The following is a 21,186-nucleotide window of genomic DNA, read 5'->3' as shown; positions in this document are numbered from 1 at the left end:
ATCTTGTATGTGACCACCCCCCCCCCCCGTGTGTGGAACAGCTGGAGGACAGATTATTAAGGGAAACTGTGAAAATGGAAATCAAGAACTGAAGAGATAAGCTGAGGAATGACAAGTTGGGAATGAGTAAAATATAAAGGCAACAGATGACTGACACTTCTCTCTCTCTCTCTCTTTCTCTCTCTCTCTCTCTCTCTCTCTCTCTCACACACACACACACAAACACTGCATTATAAACTATAAAAGCATAATGATATCATACCTCTGGGTTGAGACTAAATGCTTTTGCTGGTTTTCCAACACAAAGAAAATCATAAATTATTTCTTTCATTGCAAAATCCAAACGCTCCTACAGTGAAAAGTTAGAAAAAAGAAAGAAAATTATTGCATGCCAAACATGAGCCTGGTAAAATTACAGGAACTGAACATCAACCGTGTACAACCACAGCTCATTTTTGCAAGTCTTCCTCTATGTAGAAGACTGTTCTCTTAATGAATAACCACTACCTATCAGTGTTGCCGACGTCATTTGTTTTCTTTCACAGAAGTGTGATTCCCACTTCCAAGTGTGGTTTCCATTCCCACTGAAGCCTTTTTACTTATCCATAGAAATAAGTGGCTCCTATTGAGTGCCTGGGAAATTAACAACTTATGATGTAGAAGCAGAGTGGGTTTTGTATGCTTTGCACCAGGCTTATTCCCATTTTGCTAAACAATTTAGCACAAGAATGGGGAACCTGTGGCCCTCCAGATTTGGACTATAACTCCCATCAGCCCTAGCCAATGGTCACGGATAATGGAAGTCGCAGTCCAACAATTTCTAGAGGGCCACATGTTCTCTGCCCTTGGGATTAGTGTGACGTCTGAATGATGCAAATGTAAAACGTCAAGATAAAAATGACCCACTGCTTAAAATTTGCAAGTGTTTTCATACCTGTGCAATAAACTGTATAATTTTCACAAATATATTTAGAGGCATGTCTCGTGGTACAACGCCACGGGAACCTTTCGGGAAAAGAGTTGTGATGATTGTTATAAGCCGGCTGTAAAACAAAAGAAGAATGTTAGCACAAGTTCATTCCTAGCAAGGCATCCCTGTGTCATCTTGTTTAAATATTTGGAAGCAGAGTGAAGAAATCTTGACGAAGGACAGAGACTTTTTTCTCCTTTCTTCCAGATTAAAAGCCACAGAGGCATTCTGCCTATAGCACATACTAAAGGTTGCCGAAATGACCCCTCTCTAGGTCAAGAAAACAATATGGATGTTTCCCTGATTGTAAGTATGTAAGGCAGGTTTGGGAAACCTCAGACCTGGGGGCCAAATGTAGCTTTCCAGGCCTCGACACCCCCAGGCCTCCCCAGGCTGCATCTTCTTTCTGCAGTCCACACCACTCACCAGCCCTGCTCTGAATACTCACCAAGTGATTTTGCTTTCTTTGAACTGTGATAATGCCTCTTGCTTGCATAGGTGTAGGATGGGTTTATGGGTGTGGCTGGAATGTGGACTAGTGTACAAAGATGAGTGTCACATCCATTGCTCCACCCACTTTTACTTCTGGCTCTGCCCACTTTTGCCTATGGCCACACCCAATCCTTGGCATGCGACTCTGAAAGGCTCCCCATGAGAGAATAAGAAATTAAGAAGAGCTTGCTGGAGCAGACTATTGGCCAGGGATGTGCGGTGAATGGAGTAGGGGGACTAGGCTAGTCCCTTAAATGTTCCTGGTAAATTAAGAGTATTAAATTCTGGCGCCTCCTTCTCAAAACGCTCCTGCCTGGCTTAGGGAGGGAGGGGGTGCGGTGCTCCAAGGGGGTCCAAGAACCTTTCTCCCACCTTCCCATCTAGTCCAGCATCCTAGTCTCATGGCTGCCAGCCAGATGCCTGTGAGAAACCTACAAGCTGGACCCATGCACAAGAGCGCACTCTCCTCTTATGGATTCCAACAACTGGTACCCACAAACCTTAACTGCTTATAATCATGGCTATTAACCACTGATAGCTTTTATCTTCCATATAAGCCATGGGTAGGCAAACTAAAGATCCGGCCCCATCGCCTTCTAAATCCGACCCGGGAATCAGCATGTTTTTACATGAGTTAGAATGTGCCCTTTTATTTAAAATGCATCTCTGGGGCTTTTTTTTGTGGGACATAGGAATTTGTTCATTCCCCCCCAAAAAAATAGTTCACCCTCCCCACAAGGTCTGAGGGACAGTGGACCGGCCCCCTGCTGAAAAAGTTTGCTGACCCCTGATATAAGCTATAGAAGGTTCTCCACCCCCATAAAGGGCTATTTTTTTTAGGGGTCAGAAGTGCATCGTGTACTTATCAAATCACACTATACATATGTGCTCAAGCCTGGATTGCAGAATACAACATAGGAATTCATATTTATCAATTCCGCCCCATTCACATTTTGTTGCTAATAAATTGTGCTCAATTTTGGAGCAGGTTGGTGTTTCAGAACTTGCATTCATCTCAGACACCTTTTTGTATGTGGATAAAGAGAAAGGTAAAGGACCCCTGAAAGTTAAGTCCAGTCGTGAACGACTCTGGGGTTGCGGTGCTCATCTTGCTTTACTAGCTGAGGGAGCCGATGTTTGTCCAGAGACAATTTTTCTGGCCAGCATGACTAAACCGCTTCTGGCGAAACTAGAGCAGCGCATGGAAACGCCATTTACCTTCCCGCAGGAGCAGTGCCTATTTATCTACTTGCACTTTAACGTGCTTTCGAACTGCTAGGTTGGCAGGAGCAGGGCCCGAACAATGGGAGCTCACCCCATCACGGGGATTCGAACCGCCAACCTTCCGATTGGCAAGCCCAAGGCTCAGTGGTTTAGACCACAGCGCCACCCGCGTCCCTTTGGTATGTGGATACAAAGCACAAATTCAACTTTAAATAAAAGACAAAGGTCTGAGAAAGGAGAGAAATCTGAAAAAGAGATATTCAGATGAGGCTGTCCTCTTCCTTTCTATGTGCTAGGGTGTGATACATGTTTACAGACAGGAAATGATGTGAACATGGATATAGCTTGAGAATTATAAATACAAGACTCCTTCAATGCAAGGGAGGGGGCCAGGAAGGTCTTTTGGTTAAACCTTGTTTAACCAAACATTCCAACAGTAACAAAACCTGGAAACACATTTTTACCTTTGAGTAGTTGTATTGCTTTCACATTTAATTCTAATCATGTAAACCCACAGTAGTCTGTAGAGAGATTCCAGTGCAACACGAGCCATTTTGGGATCTTTGTTCTAAAAGCAACAAATACATATAGGAGTTTTCACACACATAATTTCCCATCTCTTCAAGTCTTCACTTTATTTACTAAATAAGCAATGAATGATTGCAAATGAGCTGGCTAGAGTATTTCACCACTGGATTCTTATAGGAATTTAAAAATACGATTAGAAGAACTGAATTTTAAGCGTTTCTCTACTAGACATTAGACACTGTGGCTAGAAGCCACGGATAGATTTGTCTTCCATGAATTCCACTGTGACACAACTGTAGGTATAGACGCGACAGACTGCATCTGCCACCCAAACCCTATTGATTTAGTTTTAATAATAATAATATTATTAATAATAATAATTTATTTATACCCTGCCCATCTGGCTGGGTTTCCCCAGCCACTCTGGGCGGCTCCCAACAGGATATTGAAAACACGATAAAACATCAAATATTAAAAACTTCCCTAAACAAGGTTGCCTTCAGATATCTTCTAAAAGTCAGACAGTTGTTTATTTCCTTGACATCTGATGGGAGGGCATTCCACAGAACAGGAACCACCACCAAGAAGGCCCTCTGCCTGGTTCCCTGTAACCTCACTTCTCACAGTGAGGCAACCGCCACAAGGCCCTCAGAGCTGGACCTCAGTGTCTGGGCTGAACAATGGGGGTGGAGCTGCTCCTTCAGGTATATAAATTGCAGTGGTGCAAGGAAGAGCGGTTTGTGAGGGTGTGCAGAATTGCAGCAATAGCCTCCAGGCATCTGGGTCACTGCTGCTTACCAGGAGGAGGACAGGTGAGGCAGCAGCAAGGTTGGGCCTGCAGGCCTGCACTGATGGAGCCATTTTAACACTGTTACCCAACCCTGACCTTGCCACCTCTCTTCCCCCTCACCCACCTGCCATATGACAGCAACGCCACTGCTGGGAGGCTATTGCTCTGGCTCTGCCCCATCAGGTGAACCACTCCTGGGGGCAAGTGCTTCTTATGCCCCTGCAGATGATATTGAATCCTAGTCAACAGGGACAGAACCCCCTGGCTCTGCCCTGCTTCCCAGAGATCCTTACCCTTTCCATCATACTTAACTTACAGCCAACACTAGCAGCGAAAAAATTGGTCAGATTAAGATATGGCATATATGACCCTCCAAAGCTGTTAAAAGGGTATGTGGCAGATTCATTATACTATACACTGTGAACTAATAAATTACAAAAGAGGAAAGATATATATATATATATATATACTAACTTTGAGATTGGACAGGCAGTTGTTGAGGAAAATATGCCATCTGTTTAAAAAGAACTGCTTCTGACTGACACAAAGCAGGCAGGTTACCAGAGGATACAAAGCCTAAATAGGAGACAAAGAGGATACAGAATTATTTGAATGACAAAAAAGGAGGAAACTACTTTAGAACCCGATCTGCAGTAAATACCAGAGGCCAATCTCTCTTCAGTGCTACATTAGATGCGCCAGCCAACATAAACACTTCGCTCAATATCATAGTTAAAAAGAACGCTGTTATGAATTTTGATGACGACTCTGTATAGATGTAGAATTACTTTCTCATTAGAACAATAAAACATATCTGTCTCGCACTACCCAGAGAACCCAGAATGCTGGCCAACGTTATGTAGCAGCATAGCACTGGTTTGTGTAATATTCCTGTGAAAAATTATAATGTGAAGAATAAATGTATATATTTGACGTGTTCAAGAATACCTTGTCATGGAGGACTCAGTATTCCCCTACAAAGGAGCAACAGTACAGACAAACACAGTCCTTGGCTTTAATGGACAAATTAACAAACAAATTCAGCTACCATGGGCACACCTCAATTATCCAAAGTGCACATTTGGACAGCTTTCCTTTTTCCAGATTTTGTGCTAATTCAGAAGTTCCTGCCCACGCTCTGTTAACCAGATTAGTCTTTTAGTTAGGCTTGCAGGGGAAGAAATGGCATGAAGCATTTTAGTGCTGCTCGGTTGTCTCTCAAGTACTCAGAATAAGATCACCAAAGCTGTAAAAGTGATTTGTCAATTGCTCGGGAGGAATCAAGTGTCTGCTAGAAGTACAATCCTATGCAAAAATAAGTTCTGTTCAGTTCTGTAGGTCTTACTCCCAGGTAAATGCAACTTCAATGTATAAAAATGTACCTAAATCCTCATGGCTACTATTTTATGTCATTCTGAACACCTATTGTGAATATTCCTACTTTGCTTGCATCTTTTACTTCAGTCCTCACAAAAATCCCAAAAAAAGATTGAAGCCTCCAAATGTTTCCAAAACATTTTGCATTTTATTTATGTTTCTATGCCCATTCTACTTCCTTCAACCTGAAATTTTACTAACCAGAGTTGCAATCTGGGAAAAGTTATGCTGTATTTTTCTTATTCAAATTCATTATCTTTGGCTGACCTTGCAATCAACAGAGGTGAACTAGGCCAAGATACCCACTTTTTAGAGAGGTGATTACACTTCTGTCCCTGAAATCAATGGGACTAAAAATTAATTACTTCTTGTTGGATCAAACCCAATATTATTAATTGTTTCTGGAAGGATTATGCATTGTGTTACAAAACTAGACCTTTAACTTTCTCACAGTTAAAAGCTTCATTGCATTATGTTAGCCACTACTTGGCTGAATGAAGAGATAATGATCACATTAACTAAAGCAAAGCTGTCATGGAGATATGTGTAAGAACTACTGCCCAACTCTCTCCTACTCCTCTTTTACTTACGATAGGTAATGTTTTTTAAAGGTCCAAGGCTTCAGAATGTTTTAGCAGAGTCCGAATTACTCTGATCCACTTGGAGAGGCGAAATGCTTAAGGCACCCTGTGTCAAACTGATTCACATCTTCATTTAATTCATCCCTACTACAGCTTCCCAAAAATAAATGCCTATGCCACTGTTCATCTCAAAAGAAGAAGTAGAATTCTACTTAGCAGAACACAGAGGGGAAAGGGCACTGCTGCTTGCCATAAATTGGTCCGATTGCGGGGTGGGGAGGAAACCGCCTGAGAAATGCCTTATTAATGTGTATTGACAAGTAACACACATTCCTTTCATTTTCCCATTCCTCATGATAATCTTTAGAACAGAGAGTAGCAGATGATGGAAGTGAAATTATGAACATGTTTAAAAGCTACAAAGCAGCGATATGACTAGATCTGACAGAGACATGCAGAGCCAGATCACGCAGAGGCTAAAACAGATGTAGGGTTTCTTGTTTAAATATATAAAGTCTCACAGTAAAGCAGTAAATTGTTGTGTACAGAGTCAGACACAGGGAGATAATTTTGGAATCATTTCCGAGAGTCTTGTGAGAGAAACTTGCCTAAAGAGATTTCTGACAAAGGGTTTTAGCTTCAGCATTACTAACCAGCGAGTGCTTCTTTCGCGAAGAGAGTTCAAGCGTTGTGTCATACAGACTTTCAACGAAGTTCCTCAGACAGGGGACATTGACTTCATTTTTAACAGCCTGGAAAGAGACCAGAGTCAGCATAAAGTTCTATCTCAAGATAGCGTTTTCTAATCCATCTTGAAAAGTCATGTAAACAAGAGTAACTTACAGCAGCTACTGGGACGAGAATTTCAACAAACAGCCCCGCTAATGCGTGTTTGATATCTTTGTCTTTAACTTCAAGGAAATAATGTGCACATTCCTGGAACAGAAGAGGGAAAAGTTGCACAGGGTACTTACATTATACTTGACAAAATATTTGTCTTTGTTTTACTGAACAATATTAATAAACGAAATAGTCTCCACTATTCAATGCGGCATGCACCAAGGTAAAAATGCCTAATTTCAGCCTATTAACAAGAATTATCTGTCAAATACACAAATATGAAAGACTGATGAGCAAACCTGTCTGTGTTAGCAACAATTATACAACGGAAATTTCCCCAGTCATCTTGATGTGGCAAAAATTTCCTGTATTCTACCTTTCTTTACAATGGAATCCATTTGAGAGTAAAAGCCACATTCCAATGAAATCAGTTACTAGAATCCCATTGACTGTAAAGTATCCTGATTGCCTCATCTAAAAATGTACAGTGATAAGGAGCCACATTACCTGCATAAACTGAAGAGAGGCTTCAAAATCCTCTACTGGATACATCTTGATGCGAAAAAATTTCATTCCCATTATCAGACTGATAATGCTTTGTACAATATAAGGGCTCTGCTCTTTATGTCGCAGCTCTTTTAATTCTGCCATGAATTTCTTCTTCACAGCTGGAAATCTTTAGGCAACAACAACAACAAAAGCTACAATGACGCTTCTTTCAAAGCAGAAGTTTGAGAGCAAAATGAAGTTCCAATGGAAAATGGAAACTTGCCATTACAGAACGTTTTTCTCCTAGAAATACTATTGATATTTGTGAGTGATAGGACTGAAAGGGTCTAGTAAGAGATGAAACCCCACCCCCACCCCCATCAAATAGGAGACAACCTGAACAAAGGGATGCCAGTCTTTTGAGAGTCGACCTACAATAGCAGGAAATCTCAGGACCAGGGGCCAAATGTGGCTTACTAGGCCTCCCTTATTGGCCCTCAAAATTCTCCACAGGCCATATCCCTCATTTTCTCTGTTTTGAACCCCAAATGTTTTTTCCTGGCTGTAATGTGTCCTTGAACTCTGATAATAGAGATGGAGGATAGAAAGGGTGTATGTAGCAACTAGCCTATTGTACATAGACAGAATCTGTATTCATTGCTGCATCCATTCGCCTCAGGGCTTGCCTACCACTATCAGAAAATCCTCAGAAGGGTTACCCAGAAGGGAGTGTGCGGCCCTTGGGCTGAAAAAATTCCCAACTCCTCCACTCGCACATAAATATTATTAAGTGAAAAAAGCAAAACAAAAACAGGAGAGTGGCAGAAAGCAACAGTAAGAATGAAGGGCAATGTGCTTCAGGATCTCAAATTATCCGTGAAAGATCAGTGTTATCTCAAAAGATAACATGGACTTATCCAATCAAAGATAATCAGATGGAAAGAAAATGCTGTCACACACACAAAAAAAAATGTGCCTTCAAATTCCCTCCCGTAAATATGAATAAGGTTGTTTGCAGGGGGAAAGAAAAACAACACTGTATATAATACAACCAAGCTAAATGAAATAATCACATTTTTATTTTATTTTTGGCAGGCGGATCTTCACCTCTGCGAGTTACCCTGATTACAAAAAGTCTTTCCATTCCTATAGGCGTTCCATGTTTGGCATTAATGGGCTGAAGAAAATGAGGTTTCTGCAAGGCTGTGCCAAATTGGCTTAGGACTGCTTGACTAGATGTTGAAGCCACCTTCTGTGATTCTACAGGTCTCCATGCCAAGCCACAACTTGATAAACAAAGTGTTCATGAGTAGAATGATTTATTCCTTTAATTTCTCTACCAGGGGGAAACAAATACACCTCTAACCGAATACCCTCATGGTGTTTTTTTCTTTAAAAAAGAAAAACCTGCAAAATATTTCAGGCTTTGACTAGATCTCTTATTAAAGGCACTTACTTCGCTTGTGCTAGGACCCCTATTACTTCAGCATACAGATCTGCAACAATGTGCATATTTCCAGTGTTAGGACCAAGGTACCTACCAAAGAACAAGTCAGAAGTTTAAGAATATGCATTTTATTTTTATATAACTAGATCGATAATGATATAGATAGATATAGATAAAGATATAGATATATATAATATAGTACAGTAAAGCTAAGGTTTGACTGATCAAAGATCACAAGGTACTCTTATCACACAATGATGCTTGCAAATTTTTATGTACAGGGTACATTCTTCACCATATTCCCACAAAGAACATCTAATTCTGCTAAGATTTCACAAATCTTGTGAAGTTATCCTACGATTCTCCTCTGTAGTGCTTTCTCAAGAGAAAGCCTTCCTTGTTGCAAAGGTAGGCAGACTGGAAAAGGGGGACAGGGTGGCATGTCTACAATAAAGACTTAAATAGATTTTAACATTAATTCTTTAACTGCACGAGACCTCTAGGAGTAGTAATTCTGCAACTAATATTCAATATTCTCATCTAAGTATGACTCCCAAGATTATCTGGGAGAAACCACCAACAGTTAACCTGGCACAAAACACGTTTAAGTTTGCTGAGTAGATCGTTCTGAAAAGAGGTTTTTGCTCCACTAATTTACTGGCACTCACATTTCAGAAGCACTGCTATGCGTTCTTATCTCATGCTTCTATCTGATCCTAGCTTTGGCTTCTTTCACAGTAAGCAAGCAATACTACAGTGTGTTAAGTGTTAAACTGACAGAACTATTCATGCAAATGTGGCCAAATATTTGAATGAACCTTACCCTTCTTTGTATTTAAAGTGCTTGAAAGCCAAATTGATAACATCGTGTACTAAACCATCTATTACCGGATGAAGCTGAATCTGAAAAAGAAACAACTGACTTGTCAAAAGACTCAGCAGGAGAGATGACAAAGCCAATGGTATCCACTATTAACAAGAAAGCACAAAACAAAACGTAAGCAAAAGCCCCTGTCTTTTGAATTTATATAATGCCCTTCCTCCATGAAAGGTCCCTAGGTGTGGGTAACAACATAAAACCAGATAAAACTATATATAAGAATTATTAATATTTACTGGTGTAATATAATCTGCAAGGTGAGATGTTGTTGTTGCTGGCATCTGTCTCAGGAGACAATGGAAGAGTGTGCCACAGACAAGACAGCACAATCCTTGTCACTATATCATTACTATTCATTGCAGATTGCATTTAGGAACCACAGGTGCTAAGGAGATCGCTCCCTCGCTTCTCCATTCTGCCTCATGTGTGGTTTGCACTACTGGAAACTAAACACAACCCCTATCCAACGTATGACAGCAAGATTCTCGCTTGTTTGCTTAAGTCTGCAATCTTAAACTGTTAGCAAATTTTTCTGAAACTATCGAGGTTTAAGTCCTAGACAATGCATTTCAAACTGAGCTGTCTGTTCCATTTTCAAGCAATTATAGAAAGATGTTTCTTCAAATGATTAGACATTTTTATTTAGAAAGTGTGGAGCGGAAACTGTTACTGAGCTGGTGGGGAAGAGATGGGGAAGTTGGCGTTGCACCACAAAAAGCTACCTTCCGCTTGAGAAGGAAAGTACCAGTAGTTAAGGTGGAACATAGGAAGCTGCCTTACACAGAGCCAGACCACTGGTCCAATGCTAGCTCAATACTGTCTGCACTGACTGGCAGCAGCCCTCCATTTGCAGATGCCAGACACTGAAACTGGGACCTTCTGGGACCCACTGAGCTAATGTCCTTCCCCTTAGTTGAGGTCTGACAAGCCCCCTTCCTTATTAAACTTCCAGTACCTACTGAAGACCTTTTTCATTCCACAGCAGGTATTTTAATTGATGTTTGAGCTTATGGTTCTAACTGATCTTAATTTTTTGTGCTGGGCTTTGTAAACTACTTAAGAGACTGTTCCAATTAAGCAGTATATAAATTGTTCACATAAATAAGTAAACAAGCAAACAAGCAAACAAGCAAACAATCAGGAATATGGGGCCAAAGCACACCCTGGACACCTAGTTCACTCCTTGGTGCACACATGACAGGTCTTTACATCATATAAAACTTTTAACTGTAGTCATAGAATCACAGAATTGTAGAGTTGGAAAGGACCCTAAGGGTCATCTAGTCTAACCCACTGCAATGCAGGAATCTTTTGCTGAACATGGAGCTTGAACCCATGGCCATGTGATTAAGTGTATCATGTTCTACCAACTTAGCTATCCAGCTATTGTTTCAGTATTGCCCTGTTTACCACCCTGGGCTCCTTTTGAGAGAGGATGGGATATAAAATTAATAAAAATAATAATAAAAGCTATCTACTTGCTGATAGATAGATCCATCCATCCATCCATCCATCCACAAACACGTTATAAAAGTGTGATTCCCTTCTCCCTATAGCCCAAGGCTCCTTTTGTACTGTACTATTTATTACATTACGTTGTATTTTATTATATTTTGAATTTATATCCTGCCCTTCCTCCTGAAAGGGCCCAGGGTGACAAACTCCCATACAATTTAAAAACAAAAAGCAGTTAAAACATTCAAAAAACAATTTAAATTTAAAAAAGTCTAAAAGCAGTGTCAATTCAAAACATCATTTCATCCCGCAGTCTCGGGGTTGCCAGGAACAACATTTTGCAGCCACCAAATGTCTTGGTAAACAGGACCTTTTACTATTTAACCACCAGTTAGTTCTGCTTGCTCAAAGTCAATCCTTGTAGAAGTAAATCCTTTTGTTTCCCAAGCCAGGCTTAAACTGGGTGCAACATTTCATTAAATATTTTTAAATGACTTACCTGTTTCAAAACCTCTATTAACACTAAAGAAAAAATAAAATCAATAGCAAGATCTCTTCTTTCCATTAAATAGTCTCGTTGCTGTTCATCACTATAAGAACCAGACAAAAATGATTAAAAGCATTATATAGTCAGCTAGCTAAAATTAAGCAAACACTTTTCACCTCAGACTTTGGAAAAACAAAGCATAAAATAAGGAAAAGGGGGGAAAAGGCCGCAGCATGTTGTAAGCGTGGGGTAACAAGATCAAGAACATGTCTGATGTAACAATCTAGTTCAAATGTTAAACACCCCCCTCTGTCTCTCATTTTCTATTTCTTTCTAAAAATTCCCTCAAAATTGGGTGGTATTCAAATAACTTTTTGTGCTAGCATAAGGAGATTCCCTCCTCTCCTCTCCCCATACACCTCCTACACCATGCTCAAATCTTTTCCAGAGTGTTGGAAGAACCACCAGTAGGGATTTAAGGAGATGTTGGGACAGGGGATGAGACATTCCATTGCACAAGAAATAAAACACAATTGCACTGACAGAATGTCCACCTCTACTCTACGCTGAATGCATTGCTTTTTTTAACACGTCAGATTTAAAAACAAAACAAAACAGAAAAGCAAACACCTTTGACATACAAGGTACCAGCCCAAGACATTTTGCCGCCTGAGGCAGAGCCCAAAGGGTCCTTGCTCCCAGTAGGGACAACGGTTCTAAAAGCCTTGCTGCACTTATTCAGACACTAGGTTCTTGCCATCATCTATCTCCGCTGCAATAGTGACTTTACCAAACTTCATGCAGGGCCCCGCTGACATGTAAAGTGTGGACCTCTCTTACTTCCGTAGCAACAGCAAATGCTGTTTTTTGGACTGGTGCCTTAATGGACTGGGTAATGGCCAATAAACTGAATTTGGGGAAATGGAGGCTTTGTTGGTGGGTGGGTGGTTCCCATGTCTAGATCTTGGCCAGCTGCCTGTTGTGGACACTCCCTCTAAAGGCGCTGGTACGTAGCTCCTGAATACATCTTTGTCATTAGAGGTCCAAGTGTCCTCTATGGCTTAGGAGTGCCTTTTACTATCTCTGTCTGGTATGCCAGCTACGGCCATATCTGGATCAGCTTTACTTGGTCACCGCAGTCCACGCATTGTGACCTCAAACTGGATTACTGCAATGCGCTCCACGTGGGGCTGCCCATGAAACTGGTCTGGAAACAGTGGCTACTAGACTGTTGATGAAGGAAGATGGTCACCGGCATGTGATACCTCTCTGTTAAACATCTGCACTGGCTGCCCACATGCTACTGGGCCAAGTGCAAAGCTCACGTGTTGAGCTTTGGTCCCAGGATACTTTAAGGACTATCTGAGCTCTTACATCTCAGCTCAGTCGCTGAAATCATCCGGAAGAGAACTGTTAGTTGTCCCCTGTTTTACAGAGGACTGACTGGCCTAACTAGAAGCCAGGCATTTAGTGCTGCTGGCCCCATGCTGCGCAAAACTGAAAGTCACCTTTGACTTTCAGGCATCTCTTCAACACTTTTTTGTGGCTTTGCAGCCATTTAGTTTTCAATCCGTGAGTCATCTGAATAATTATCTGTCTTTTTTATGTATTTATGATGTTTTATGTCTTATAGTATAGTACAGTACACACCACCTTGATATATTTTATGACACGGCAGTATAAAATTAATTTTATAAGCAAGCAAGCAAGCAAACAAACAAACAGGCACCAAGAAGACTTGGCTGCCAGTGTTAGAAAGTGCTCAGGAGTGTACCTTTTTGATTTAGTGCTTGTTCTTGGTCTGTATTCATGAGATTCATCTTCTATACCATTTTGTCTTTTATACCAGTCAAACAAAGTGCGTAGAATGGAAGGTAGACAATACTCTGAAAGCGAGCTCATTGAGCTTATTACCTGTACGGCAGAGGAACCAAAAAAAGCAAAATGTGTTTAGTACTGCCTCCTAAAACCTTTAGTCAGTAGTTCAATTTGTTTTTAATTCAGGCACACAGGCGTTCTTCTCTGCTGTTTTCCTTGAAAGTGGCAAAGGGCTGGGAGAAAGGGCTACCATGATGTCTTCTAGCAACAGCACACACCTATTATTATAACTATCATCGTCATTGCCATCATCAGTGATTAAAACTGGTGGGGTCTGAGTGAACTTGTTTGCTGTTCCTTTAATCTCAGGCTCCACCAGGTTTAACTGAGCTCAATTAAAGCTTGCAGCTTCCTTAAGTCAGCAGATACAATGGAGATCTTGAGGGCTTCACCTGGTTCCTGTGACGGCTCTGAGCCCCCCACTGCCCACATCATGAGGATGTGGTAAGGATAGTTACCTTGGTTCCCCCCCTGAAAAGCCCATAGGGCTGAAGAAGCGATGCTCTCTCCCACTTCCTCTTTCAGATCTATCTGCTTCTAAAGCAGGCATAGGCAAACTCCGGCCCTCCAGATGTTTGGGACTACAATTCCCGTCATCCCTGACCACTGGTGCTGTTAGCTAGGGATGATGGGAATTGTGGCCCCAAGCATCTGGAGGGCCGGAGTTTGCCTATGCCTGTTCTAAAGATTCCAACCAGCAAGCAGCTGAACTGAAAGCAAAGTGACAGATTGTAGAAGGGGGAAAAGGGAGGAGAAAAACTGAGCAGCCAGGAGGAGAAAGTGGGAAAGTCAGGGAAGGAAGAGAAATGGATTGCCAGAGAAAGATGGGTCACATATGCAAGCGCATGCATAAATTTCCCATGGGTTTTCACCCAGTCATGATCAAATCACAGATCACATTTGTCTCTATTGACTGAACCATGAAAATAGTGGATCAGGTGCTTTCCAGGGCTGCCATGGCACAAAAACTTGGAACCAAGTCATGGATCCAAGTATGTATATATGTGCATATATCAAAACCAGTATCAGATCATAGGTCACCTGTGTCTCCACAGAACTGTGGCAGTATTGTGGTCATACTGTTGTAAATATCATAAGGATTCATGAGGATTGGGCTTTTGGTATTTCTGTGGCTAGAACTAGGTTTGGTGTTCTCTGTCTCTCTTGTTTTTAAAGTTGCAATTCAGTTCTGTCACCTATGGCTTAAATCAAGATTATGGTTCATTAGTTTACCAGTGTTAAGATGTATGTTATCACCAACGCTGCTTTGTTCATTGGTCACTGTGATTATCATGTTTTTAAGCAATTGTTATTCTCTGTTCATTTCCTCAACTCCTATCATTTACATTCCCCTCTCCTGTCATGTGTATGCAATCACCAATTTATGCAATCACCAATTTAGAATTACACATCATGCACCAGATGAAGTAGACTGCGGTCCATGAAAGCATAGTAATAATAATAGTTATTCATATTTAAGTTGCTGCAAAATTCCTTGTTGTTCTTTCAAAAGCAGACTGTGATGCCACAGCACAAATTGCCTTTCAAAATCTTCTCACACTTTCAAAAACAGTTTGCTAAGTAATGTGGTGGGGGTCTTAGAGACAGGCAAGTCTAGAAGTTGTCCCTAGATACATAGATTTTATATTTTATAAAAAATAAAAAACCAAATGCATAGCGGAGTGAATACAAAAGCAACCAAACTTCTAAAAATAAAACACAAAACAGGCTTTCTTATGTATACATCAAAGGCTAGAAAAAAACATCTTTGGAAACCAGATTCTATCAAGCAGATTATCTTATTCTAATTTCATCATCTCAGTAAATAATTCCAAAGAGGCATTTGGAATTAATTTTGTTTTTTAAAAAAATAATATTTATTGAAAAAAGGATTTTTAAAATCACAAAGAAATGAAAAAGACAAAATTACGGAAAAAAAGACAAAAACAGAAATAAAAAATAAAAAATAAAACCATCCTTTTCAAATTCTCCACTTTCATTACCTTCTTTCCATGACCTCCTCCTCCTCCCATCTCTTGTATCTTGATTGATAAATTGTCACAGCAAATCCTTTCCATAATTCATAGTATTCTGTCTATACATTACCTTGCTCTATTTTCATCTTATCTTATATTAAACCTTAAAACTTAAAATTTAAATCTTATTTATACCAACTTCTCATAACCATTACCTTTTTACCTAATTCTTTAAACATTCTTACAAGAGCCTAGTAATTTCGTTTCAACATTTTTGCAACTTTCATAAAACCATTTCTGACGATAAAAAAAAGAGAATAAAAACAATCCAATCTTCTTCCAGCGTCCCCTCCCCCCGGTCCCGGGATTGTCAGTCCTTTTTGTCCCAATTAGTCTGGCCCATTTAACCTGGTGCTCTTATATCTGAGGCCATCAAATCTCTTCCATGTCCCTTCCGCAGTTCTTCTTCTTCATATTTTCCTTTCACTCGTGGGAACTCCAGCTTGATAGTGTTTTTGACCCTTTTCGACAGATCAGCCCCTTTCTCATAGTCCAGACTAAACTCCATGTGGTATTTCAAAACATGTTTCAAGTAGTAAACATGTTTCCAATTCCCTCCAAGGTAAGTCCCAACAGCTCCAAACCTCTGACGGCCCATTGCCAGATTCTGAGAGTCCAAACATCCCTGCATAGGGGGGTCAGTCCAACCCCCCATTTCCTGCCAAACTTTATCTTTCAGAATCTGGTTTTTTCCAAGTTCATTTGTCAAATCCAAAGACTCATTTTCTTGCTGGGCCAAAAGTCCCTCCATCCCTGGCGCCCAAGGTTCAGCAAAGTCCTCTTCTTTCAGTTGTTCTGTCATGGCACGCTCCTGTTTTGGTTCCTCGGTGGGCTCCATATGATTTCCCACTACCTGTTCAAAGGTTCTGGCCGCATTAGTCATAAAATCCATCTTCTGACTTAGCTGATCCAATAGGGCACTTATTTTACAGAAAGCACCCAACAGTGCTTCTGAAGGCATTGTCCTACAAGGTCACAAATTCTTTCCCACAGTTGTAATCAATAACAGCTGCAAGTTCCCAGGGTTTAGTTACAATCTCCCAGTTCCCCTCTAGGGGGAAGGCTTCTGGTAGTTCTTTTCCTTAGAAACAATAACAACAAAGTTTCTTTTTTAAGATATTTTGTCCATATTTGTTCTCTTGAAAGACGAAAGGAAACAATGGAGTCACAATGTTTCTCTTCTTTTAACTATTTGTCAAGACATTTATTTCTGGTCAATGAGCTTCAAACATCAAATCTGACACCCCGCTCCAGGGTCAGGACGGTGGAAAATTACTTTGCTTTAACTTCACTTCTGCAGGTTTAAACGGCTCAGGAAAAATCCCCCTTCTTCACCTGCTGCCGAGGAGGGGTTCAGCGATTTAATATGATGAAAGTCGATCCTTCAAAAATAATTTTTAAGGCTCTAGTTTGTATTGTCTTTGCTTTGTTCTAACTACAAAGAAACGGAAGGGTGACTTCCTGTTTATCCTTCCCGTTTCAGTACCAAATTAGGGCTAGTTTTAAAGTCCAAATTCCTTCTTATTTCGCCAATTCTTATCTGAAGTCCAAATATTTACTGTTCCAGTACTCATGGTTGGTTATTTTAAATGCCAAATTGTCCCAGGAAAAAGGCAGTGCTCTCCGGCAACGGCTATGCGGCTTCGCTCCACAGAAAAAGCAGTAAACTCACAGCACCGCGCCACTTCCCCCTCTTCACTTCGGAGCCCGTTTGTGGGTTCCTTTGTGGATTGGGGGGGCGCTAAGGGTGCCCGCCGAGTCCCACGGTCACAGGCTTCATCCGCCTGTGATTTTCAGAAGGGTCCCCGCTACGCCGCAGCGGAAAAGACCCGTTTCTTGCGGAGCTGGTCCCTCCGGTTCAGAGGGAGTCCGCCATTGCCGGTGGCGCCACCCCGGAAGTCAAAATTAATTTTGCACTGGATCAATGTCACTGTGACCCCAAATACCTCATCTGGTTTTGCCAGCTTCCAGATACCACTATGCAAATGGGTTGGTGGTCATTTCATGTATATATCTTCTTCCACAGTTCTTTGCTACCTGAGTGTGGTGTGGGATGCTAGGTGCATGTTTGTTCTGAAGTCATGGCGACAATGTAACTAGAAAGTGTGTTCCTAACCTTGCCAACTAATGATGAGGCACCGGAAGGTATTCTACCTGTAATATGCTGCAATGGGTTCTCCAGTTCTTGACTTCGTGCAGTGCCCTTCATCCAGGCAGCTACATACCTTTCCATATGTATAGCTGACTAGTAAGAGCCCAACACATGCGGCTCCAACCTACTGAATCCAAAATTACTGAACAGTGTGCCAAAAGTAATGCAAACTAAACACACAGATGCTGTATGTCCTCTGCTATACAGTATTTGCACAGGGTGTCTTTAGCTTTTTTTAATCCTTCTGTCGTTCGTTGGTCTTATAAGGCAGGAAGGAAGGGTGGAATTTGCAGAGACTGGCTCTCGGAATACAGGAAGGGAGGAAAGTCTAGTCAGCAAGCTGGTTACTCAACTCCTCCATTTATTGGAATCAAAGCCAGTGGTGAGATGAATTCTAGCTCTGTGCTGCTGTTGAAGGGGAGTGTGCAGATGTACAAATGTGTCCTTGTTGGACAAAAATGATCATGTTCTTCCATCCTAAGTGAACTGCATAGTGTACAGCCTGAAGATACCAGGTCTACACAAACACTGAGCTGTTTAAACACTCTGTTCATAGGGCATTAAAAGTAGTCTATATAAATGCATTCTTTATATGAATTTTGGCAGAATATGCAAAAAAAATAAATCAACGACAGCATGCCGGTAGCCTCCCTCCAATATTAAAAACTGAGTAATTAAATAGTCAAAGTACAAATTAAATTACATGGCAATATAATCAATAAATCCTTCTTCATATGCCTAAAGAGCAAAAATTAGACATGACAACATTAACAACAACATTCAATGTGAAATTAGACTTTTGTTACTTCAAAAGTTCTTGCCTTGCCTAGAAAACTTGAACTCCGTACAGCACACTTTTTAAATTAAAAAAACTATGGTTTTCTAGACTGTCAAATACATTTTAGGTTCAGTTCTGGATCTGCTTTCCTTTCTGGCTTGACACTATTTTACACTGAAACCTGCATCCATACATTGCTTTAATGATAGCTAGCTGTCTAAATGCCATTGTGCCTTTGAGGTGAATGGAAGCGAACTAAATATAAACCACCCCATAAGATAGGAAATAGAAGGAGGGGAGTCAAGGGAATTTAATAAATGTCAGTTCGACTCAGGCACTAAACTGCTATCTGTGCACCTGAAAAAATCCCCCCGAAAATGTAAAGCGGTTTTGCGATTTTCTTTTTTAAGGGAGATACACAGCCATTGTCACTGCTGCCATCCTGTTATACTGGAATGACATTTCTGTTATGAAGATTATAAAGGCTGCTGACATGAAAGTTGAATTTTATTCAGCTCAGGAATAGGCTTCAGAGAGAAAATTAAATCTACACATTTAAACCTAACGATGCCTGTTTGCAGAGCTCGCGTTTTAATGTCCTGCTAAGCTCAATCAAATTCTTAGCACAGGGCTACTACACGTTTTGCAGGGTCACAGCAGGGACCAGATTCCATGAGGGTGGAGTTCCAGAATAACAGGGAGAGGCTTTGCCAAAAGTGCACTCTCTCTGAAAGAACCCTGCAGAAGGATAGGCTAATCTGTCAAGTCCAGCTTCTCCGCTTCTCATTTTGCCAACATTAAGTTCTAGTCTCCATATCCATTTTCTTAACAGTCCTAATGAAAATGTACCAGCATTTCAGTGTCAATTTCTCTTAATATAAACATCTCGATATACACATTTCCGCAGAGCGATTCCCCCCCCCCCGAACATAATGCTTTTGTATGCTGTTTTTATGTTTTGATGCCAGTATGCAAACATCTTTATATTCATGACTCGGCTGGAGAACTTCATTGCACAATTCTGAGAAGTTTGCATTTTGCAGGACAGGTATATTTCAGTTAACGTATTGCTTTTGAAAGCGTTGAGTTAGGTAGGTTTGCCTTTAAATGCAGCAGCCCTCTATCATCACCACCATCGTAATTCCTGCAACACAACTGTGTGAAGATGGGAAGAAAAACTCACGAAGGGGCCACAGACCACCTTAGCTGTGAGTTCCACAGGACCTGAGGCTCAGGATATCTAGAGACTACTGGGTTGGGCTACTGTTTAGGAGTTTCAGTTGGATCTTGGAGATGCTTAATTTCTGTATCTTCATTGCTATACCTCACTATGGATTGTGCAGGGATTGTTTAACTTTATTGTGCATATTGAGATGTTATCATTTATACCTTATGACTACAAAATATATTTCGTTATATTTTTGTAATTATTAAAACTACTGACGTTGTAAGCGACACTGAGCATGGCTTAACTATGGGAAAATGGTAAGACTCAAGACACATCTATCTACTTGAAGGGAAGGACAGGAGCGCCAAGTCATTGAGAAGAGATCTAGAACAAGGGTGTGGCAGGATGCAGCCTTCCAGGTGCTGGTGGACTGCAACTCCTAGGATACGAATTGCGGGGCTACAAAGTGCTGTCTGGAAATAACTTACTTGATCAAACTGGGGGTCTTCTCCACGCTGCAGAGATTTGCTCAGTGGCTTTTCCTACAATAAAGCAAAATGCATCTATCATTTTAGGAGCAGCATTATGACATTTTCTTACGCTTTAGTAATTTGATCACATTTTAAATTCAGGCAATTGAAAAGCCCATACTTACTATGCTTTTACAGTAGTGTGAGAGGCAATTTTAAACAATTATTACAGTTTTAATTTATTTACAGCACAAGTATTTTAGCTACGGCAATATTTTGGCAGGGAAAAAAAGATTTGCGGTGAGGAAAGCTCAACAGAATTGGTTTCTTCTTTTTTGACAAAAAACATTTCCTTTATTTTTACAAGAGAAAATGTGGAGTGTATCATTTAGATTATATTTTTCCTCATTAAGGGAAAACACCATCAAAAGAAGCCATGTTGTTCATAGGTAAGCATTTACAGTGGTACCTCAGGTTAAGTACTTAATTCGTTCCGGAGGTCTGTACTTAACCTGAAACTGTTCTTAACCTGAAGCACCACTTTAGCTAATGGGGGCCTCCTGCTGCTGCCGCACCGCCGGAGCACGATTTCTGTTCTCATCCTGAAGCAACGTTCTTAACCTGAAGCACTATTTCTGGGTTAGTGGAGTCTGTAACCTGAAGCGTATGTAACCTGAAGCGTATGTAACCCAAGGTACCACTGTATAAGTTCATCATAAAAACTAAAATATATGCCCCATAATATTAGAAAACGAAAGCAGAAGTTTTCAGCTTTTCAGTGTATCTCCAAGGCCAAAAAGGTGTGTTCAATTCTATCAAAGTGAGAATATAGTTGCACAGAAATATGATCTGGAAAGGAAGGATAGGATCTCCTGAAAGCTTAGAATAGACGGAAACCAATATTTACTGAGAAATATCCACAGAAACATATCCTTGCTTTACCCCTATTGAAATAAATGAGAGTTCAACCAAAGCAGTTTTTCTTCTGATATATTTCAAAGGAGCTAGCACAGGAAACATCCCCCTACTGATTTGTCTTCCTTTGTCTATTAGATGCTATTTCACCTGTAAGAAGCTAAATATTTCCCCTTAGATTCATTCTGGCATTATTCTAATGTGGAGGTGCAATGATGATTGCACTGGT

At 40.7% G+C, this 21,186-nt stretch overlaps 1 protein-coding gene across 8 annotated transcripts in view; it reads right to left on the bottom strand.

Moving 5' to 3' along the window:
• Positions 1–21,186, bottom strand: part of FRY (FRY microtubule binding protein) — a 183,338-nt gene that overhangs the window by 83,485 nt on the left and 78,667 nt on the right. For all 8 annotated transcript variants that reach the window (XM_082220213.1, XM_082220215.1, XM_082220214.1 and 5 more), the window contains 12 exons: positions 20,061–20,114; positions 13,335–13,474; positions 11,573–11,663; positions 9,562–9,641; positions 8,748–8,828; positions 7,310–7,478; positions 6,806–6,898; positions 6,616–6,714; positions 4,479–4,580; positions 3,151–3,254; positions 935–1,043; positions 263–349 (listed from right to left, as the gene is read on the bottom strand). In XM_082220213.1, coding sequence (XP_082076339.1) covers positions 263–349; positions 935–1,043; positions 3,151–3,254; positions 4,479–4,580; positions 6,616–6,714; positions 6,806–6,898; positions 7,310–7,478; positions 8,748–8,828; positions 9,562–9,641; positions 11,573–11,663; positions 13,335–13,474; positions 20,061–20,114 — 1,209 coding nt within the window. The remainder of the gene's footprint in view (positions 1–262; positions 350–934; positions 1,044–3,150; positions 3,255–4,478; positions 4,581–6,615; positions 6,715–6,805; positions 6,899–7,309; positions 7,479–8,747; positions 8,829–9,561; positions 9,642–11,572; positions 11,664–13,334; positions 13,475–20,060; positions 20,115–21,186) is intronic.

Source organism: Podarcis vaucheri (assembly GCF_965113315.1).
Source record: "Podarcis vaucheri genome assembly, chromosome: 4".
In the NCBI taxonomy this organism is placed as follows: Eukaryota; Metazoa; Chordata; class Lepidosauria; order Squamata; family Lacertidae; genus Podarcis; species Podarcis vaucheri.
Note: the sequence above shows the minus strand (reverse complement) of the source record. Positions and strands in the feature narration are given on the sequence as shown.